Source organism: Magallana gigas, chromosome 6, assembly GCF_963853765.1.
Source record: "Magallana gigas chromosome 6, xbMagGiga1.1, whole genome shotgun sequence".
Classification (NCBI taxonomy): Eukaryota; Metazoa; Mollusca; class Bivalvia; order Ostreida; family Ostreidae; genus Magallana; species Magallana gigas.
Window position 1 is genome coordinate 14,810,041 of NC_088858.1, and position 7,403 is coordinate 14,817,443.

Below are 7,403 nucleotides of genomic sequence, written 5' to 3' on the forward strand. Positions count from 1 at the left end.
AATCTATACAATTTACAGATACACTAATAAACAATGATTACTATTTTTAGAATGCCTGTAATACAGAAAATTATGATGTGCTATTGAAAATTAATTTAGATTTTTTTATGGATACTTTAGCAGTTCATAAACTAGCATACATTATACAATACGGGAATTACAATCTGTAGTTACGTACACTTACAGTACATCATACAGTACAAACCTGTAAATGGGGACTTACTGTAAACGTATTATATTTAGTGTTCGATATTTGGCGGAATTTAGGTTTTGACTATTCCTGAATGTGAGTATTCTTATACATTTATGCATGGTATTTAGCGTTGTACTTGATTTAGCGGAATCAGTCCTCTAAAAGCGCTAAATAGAATACACAGCCAAATGTAGTACGTTTACAGTATATTATGCACATACAATATAAGTTTAAAACAGTATCAATTTAGAATTTAAGAAACAATAATAATTAACACATCTTTTGCTAAATTTGACTTTTCGACAACATAATAAGTTTATGGTAGTTACAATGTGCAGTGAATATGCACATTTCCAAGAATACTGGTCCTAAGGCTAATATTTTAGTGAGAAAACATTCAAATGAGAGAAAAGTGGGACATCTTTAAAGATGTGAGTGACTACTAGTAAACAGGAAAACATAAACCATCAATGATCAACACTTTCGCAAACAGAATATAAAGGGAAGCTCACCGAACAACCTGTTGTCAATACCTGCACAGCTGTTACGTAAGTACCAAGTTATTGTGATCCTTTGTTACTTTTCTTTTATGTTAATGCATGTGAACAGAAAGCAGCATAAGATATGAAACATAAATTTTCTCTTGAAATCATACTCTGATATGTGAGTTTTATAAATTACTGTTCTTTATGTCATGCTCCGAAAATTTTCAAAAAAAGATATTCAAAATCAAATTTTGAAAATTTATTTAAAAAAAAAATGAATTTATGAATATAAGTTCCTATCAATTTAAAGCAATGAAATGGATCGAAAACCATAATTATATTGATTATTGATAACTGACCTAAATCAACCCTGGATTTGACTCCCCTGCGTTCTATGTAGACACTGACGGTGTGGCTGATGCGAGTCAAGATACTATTTTATGAAATATCCGATGCTTTTGATTGAGAATATGCTTTCAAAAATCTCAAATACGACTGTATATATCATAAAGAGTTTTATCAAATTTGTAAATTTTTAAGCAGTTTTCAATTTTTCTTGCTTTGATAACTAACATCCAGTCTGAACCATTTTAACAAGGTCTTGGACTTTTTGTAAGACGTAACTATCTATTTCTTGCGTCAAAACAAGTTAAAAATGACGCTGGTTTCAAGCAAAATATACACAAATTGCATATTATGAGCTCAAAAGCAAGGCAAATCTTGTTGATTTCAAAAAGCCATGGCTGAGTGGCCAACAAAGAAGCTGGCACAATGCTGTTTGATACAAATACACAAAGTTCCAAGCTCTTGTTAAAATGGTTCCAAATATTAACCAGCACTTGAGTAAGAAAAAACCCTCTCAGATTTAGGTGTACTGATTGCCAATTTATTTGCATCTTATTGTAATGTCATGTTGTAAATTTTGAATTTACCGGGTGGCAGTAAATAAATTTTGTATTTACTGCCACCCGGTAAATTCAAAATTTACAACATGACAGTAACATACGTTGACAATAAATCGTTTTCATCAGTTTAGTTTTAAGGTGTGTATCCAGACAACAGCAAGAGGCAATGAAAATCCGAGAGGTCGGGAAAACGAAGGTGATCATAATTCATAAGCATATCCATTAATGAAATTATATTGTAAAGAGCTGTTCATCACTTATGACTTGAATCATACGATATAATAATTTTTTTATTCTTATATGTATCGTCAATTTTTAATCAACATTAAGTAGATGTGAGATATAACTTCAGTGCATTTTAAATTGTGACATAAATATAAATTACTTAAAGGTTTTTCTACCTTCTTTGGGACAGTGTAGGGTTGTACATAGTTCGTATAAGGCGAAACGCTGATTCTTCTTCTTCAAACGCGTAGTGTCCCGACATATTTCAGCAGACAGTCACTTTTCAGTCTATGACTATTTCTTGTTTTATTTTGTCGAGGACCCCCCAATATATATATATATATATATATATATATATATATATATATATATATATATATATATATATATATATATATATTAGTTTAACTTATATCAATTTGATAATTTCAAAAAAGGACATCGCCAAGGTTTATGAGATTCCGGAAGGTCTGTCTCCAGGCTTGCAGATTATAGTGAGGGGTCGAGTTCCATGGGAGACGAAAGAGTAAGCGTTCATAAAAATAATATAGTAAACCAAAGAAATGGCCTTTGGACATTTGAAATATATATATATATATATATATATATATATATATATATATATATATATATATATATATATATATGAGATACATAATACAATAGAACTATATCTCTTTAACGCTTCAGATTTTGAATAAATTTATTTGTTTATAAAAAGATATCGTTCTTGTTAAATTACAAAACAGATTCGCCATCAATATTTCCGAAAAAAAGGAGGGCGGAGATATTTTGTTACATTTGAACCCTCGACCGACAGAGGGCATTTGCGTACGAAACTCTTTCATTGGTGGAAACTGGGGGGAAGAAGAAAAATGGCAGCCGGATTTTCCTTTTACAAATGGAAAATCTTTCACTCTGAAGATCGAAGTAACAAAAGATGCCTTTCGAACACTGGTCAATGGAAAGATGTTTGCTGATTTTAAACACAGAACAGACTTGAAGAAGGGCAAGTTTCTTGTTCTGCGTGAAGGGGCCGAATACTCTGCCGTTACATATCAACATAGGACCGTAAGTTTTCTTTCTTTCTATGTATTTATGGGGGTGAACGAGTTAGAAACAACATTTCGTGATCTCTATTGGAATAAAGCATTTGTTTTAAATTTTGATTCTTTCTTTAAATGATTGTATCTCGAAAAAAAAGCGTCAATAGAAATGCATTTACGACAACACGGCTAATACTTACACTAAAACATGTTTTTGATTTAGATAATTCCGTTAACTTCAAAACTTCCTAGCGGATTGAAGGTTGGAAAGACAATCAGAGTCCGAGGCATGTGCTCTGGACAAGACGGGTAAATATGAAAGGAGATTGTGCTTCTATTCTTCATCCACAAACACAAACTAATAGACAGTTTTAGGCAAAGAGTTTGCTTTTCAGGTTTTCGATCAGTTTCATGGACGACAAAGGAAACATATACTTTCACTTCAACCCCCGCCCCCAGGAGAAGTGTTTGATTATAAATGCTTGTTTGAATGGTAACTGGGGAAAAGAAGAAAGAAAGTTTGTACAAAAATTTCCCTTCCTTCCAATGCAGTACTTTGAGGCTTCGTTTGTCCTCATGGAAGATAAATTTACAGTAAGCAAAATGTGGAAGTTCCTTAATTGCAAAGCGATGATTTCTTTTTATAAGCAATGGGTTATTTTAGATATCTTACACTTATTATTATTTACGATTTCCTGTACATTTAGGTGTTCGTGAACGATGAGCACTTTGAAGATTTCACATACCGAGGAGACCCTGAGAACATTTCTACTCTGAATATCAAGGGCAGAGTTAATATTCAAGAAACTGAGTATTTGGGATCTATGGTGGGTCTGTCTGTCTGTCTGTCTCTCATCCGGTACTTTATATGTTTTCTTGTACTCTTATGACATGAACTAAAATTTTATTTCACGCCATCTTTAAGCTTTCTCTGATGGAAGTAGAATCTGGTCTTGAACCTGGAGACATCTTCGTTCTAAATGGAATTGTTGATAAGAAAGGAGACCCGTATGTATATTTATACAAATATGTATTCAATATATAGCATATTCACGTTTTTCTCTGCAGAATCCCAAGTCTATATAACTTTTGTGTACAACTTTACCCGGAGATACAATATTTAATTTCAAGTTTCGCTGTGAACTTTCTGAACGGACAATCAATGGATGGCGACATCGCTTTACACCTTAATCCTCGGGCGCAAACTCGTGACATCTTCTTGAACAGCAAAAAAGCAGGCAAATGGCAAACTGAGGAAAAGGTTGATCTACCCGATGCTCTAAGTAGCGGAAAACCGTTTCGAATCAGAGTAGAAACTAAAAAAAAGAAATTCAAGGTTTGGGTGCTTAGAAAAACATAACCGAATGCATAAAAGTTTGTTTAAGAAGCTTAATATGCAGACTAAAACAATATGATAGTTCATACACATGGAAATTAAATGTATACTTTAACTGATCATTTCTGTAACTTTGTAGATCTTTGTGAATGGCAAACCGTTAACCAACTATAAAGTACGGGGATCTATTAAAGACATCAAAGCTGTTAACGTGTCTGGCAAAGTATTCATATTGGAGACACTTCTGATGAAGAGATTGGTACCATCTCTCTCATTTTCTAATCCATTCTCTCTCTCTCTCTCTCTCTCTCTCTCTCTCTCTCTCTCTCTCTCTCTCTCTCTCTCTCTCTCTCTCTCTCTTCTAATGCTTATATCATAGAAATAAAATTTCTGAATATATCAATATACTTCATCAGGTTAAGCCTGCTATGGAACTGTTACCGGGAGGAATACAGTCGGGGAGTTGGGTTACCCTACAGGCAATTCCAAAAAAGAACTGGAGACAGTAAATTAATTTATTTCCAATATTTAAAGTAAAAGTTATTAAGCAAGAAATTAAATGTATAATATCAAAACTACTTTGTGTTATATCCCGATATTAAATTAACTTTTGCAGATTTGTTATCAACGTTGAATGCGGTGAGAGGGAGAAAAAAGATATTGCTTTCCATTTCAAAGTTCGCAAAGGCGACCGTAAAGTGTTTCGAAATTCCTGTCAAAATGATAAATGGGGCAAGGAGGAAAGCGAAACTCCATGTTTTCCTTTCGACTTTGGGCACATTTCTGAGATTGTCTTCTACGTCGATAAAGAAAAAATAATGGTAAGTACATTTTTAGCAGATTTTAAATCACAGCTGTACATTTAGTAGTTTTATTATCAGATTCATTGAAGGGAACAAATAACTCAATTTAAAAAAAATCTATATCATTTAAAAAAAAATAAAAATTCTTGCAAGCCATCTTGCGTTGTATGATATATTGAATATACTTATCTAGCAACGTTGTTAAATATCTGTTATTATCGACGGTGTAAATCATTCATCAAAATATAATATACCACCAAATAAGTTAACAAATCTCTTTTTACAGACCTTTGTCAATGGTCAATCGTTTATTGAATTCAAACACCGCCTGCCTTTGGAGAGAATTACACATCTGTTCATGGATGGAGACTGCAATTTCTACGAACCGGAAGTATTGGTTTAAGAACACTTATGACGTCAGTTATGACACCAGAGAGCATCTGCTTCTTGTCTTTGAAATATAAGTCAATGTAAAAACCGTTAGTGTAATCTGCGATGTATATACGAATGTATTTTTGTGGTCTACGTTATATACGGCCATGTACATCATTTAATTAGTCTCCTTTGTCGCTGTCAGTTGTCTACTACATGGAAAGGAAAATATTTCACACATATTTATCCCTTCTACTGCACAATTACAGATGTCGATGTCCTTTTGCATAATCCAATGTACATGTACCTTGAACACTATTAGCAACTTTATTATCTCATAATAAACAACTATTTTTCAGAACAATTGGTTATATGTAGTTTTTTTTAAATAGATCTGAATATCAATGTTGGTAGGTTTTTCACAATTTCCGTATCTTTAATTTAAAATTGCGGAGCTGCTTAATCAAGCTTGATTGATATTCATGATGGCTGCATTACTGAAACAAAACGATGTAATCCAAGATTATCAAAAATAATTTCCACAAACCTTAAACTATGCTTTGGAATCCTACATACCTATGGGTATGCTGTCGGGCATATTTCTAAGGAAAATCGATGGTATTTAACGTCGGGCGCCAAATGTAACATGCATGCGTCACTACTGTAATTCAGTAAGGGTTCAAAACAAGGATAAAGGCAAAATAATTCCCGATTTCCCATTTGAATTTGCGGCGTTTCCGCCCGAGACAGGAGGAGATATTTTTATGGGATAAAGTACAATGTGTAAAATATCTGACTATTCCAGTTTTGTAACAATACGAGGCCATTTGAATTGTTGATGCCTGTTGTTTCCGAAGGGGGGGGGGGGTTAATTTGCTCGGGCTTGATTTTGACACCTCCTCTAAAGACACCGACAAATATATCGTGTCGACAGATAGTTTCTGACACCCATTCTAAAAAAGGGTACCCTATTTTGAGACAAAGCTACAACATTAATGTGCAAGGTTCTACTTTTTTCTAAATAGATGGTTGTAGAAATATTGGACACTAAAGTTTTGATCAGTTTTTGCCAGAAACAAGTCAGTTCAAAAATGTTTATATTTTTGGTCCACATATGTACAAGATGCCGAACATTTACTTTGAATACTTTCCAAAATGAAAGTCATTAAAATTTTGATACGAAATTTTTACCAGCGTAGAAACTAGGTGAAGTTGATTGTTCCGACATTACAGACAAAACGACGCTTGAGTAAGTCATATTTAAAAGAATGTTGAACAAGAATGAGTTAAATCATCTTTCATTCCAAAAAATATTCCAAAAAGACAGTATTAACAAATAAACTATTTAAATAATTTGGAAAGAAGTTAATTAATAAATTCTATGAAAGAGCCAATCATTAGTTTACCTGGAAATATTTCAAAGCAGACTACAGGCCACTTGTAATTAATATTTGCTTTTGTCCCTGACCTCCCATTACATGTTTTCTGCTTCCACATAGTCAAAACTGGTGACCTCTGTATATTACAGAAGTTTGCCATGTGGGAAGACACCGTGCATGACCGTAAGTATGTAAAGTACTAATGACGAGAAATTTTGGTGGCCCTTTAAAACAATTCACGTTGCCTGTAGAGTATAAGAATCGAGGTCATTTCTTATAAAACAACTGGTCTCTCTCTCTCTCTCTCTCTCTCTCTCTCTCTCTCTCTCTCTCTCTCTCTCTCTCTTATTTTACAATCTATAGACCCAAGAAGCATTAGGAATCGTAGTGTATCTGATTTGTGTTTTTAAATTGACCATAATTTGTAATTTTCGAATTATGGTTCTCCTTAGCGCTGGTAACCTCAAACAGGAGTTAACAAATTTCAGCATTTTTGAACACTTTGAGAGAGACAAAGACTCGCCAAGAAGGCAAAGAAGAGCTGACTAATGACGTTTCCATTCACCATTCACTGGCCTCTTCGAGGGGGCCAGTATCGGTTTACTTCTGTTTACTAATAAAAATATGCATTAATATTGTCATGGTTTAAAGAATCTACA

At 33.5% G+C, this 7,403-nt stretch overlaps 1 protein-coding gene across 1 annotated transcript; it reads left to right on the top strand.

Moving 5' to 3' along the window:
- The first annotated feature begins 1,714 nt into the window (after positions 1-1,714).
- LOC105326968 (uncharacterized) lies at positions 1,715-5,715 on the top strand. The gene is made up of 12 exons (XM_034470301.2): positions 1,715-1,779; positions 2,246-2,334; positions 2,558-2,879; positions 3,078-3,163; positions 3,250-3,448; positions 3,562-3,681; positions 3,780-3,862; positions 3,986-4,190; positions 4,330-4,449; positions 4,607-4,695; positions 4,807-5,011; positions 5,280-5,715. The coding sequence occupies exons 1-12, from the start codon at positions 1,750-1,752 to the stop codon at positions 5,394-5,396; spliced, it is 1,665 nt and encodes a 554-aa protein (XP_034326192.2). The 5' UTR covers positions 1,715-1,749; the 3' UTR covers positions 5,397-5,715.
- The last annotated feature ends 1,688 nt before the right edge of the window (positions 5,716-7,403 follow it).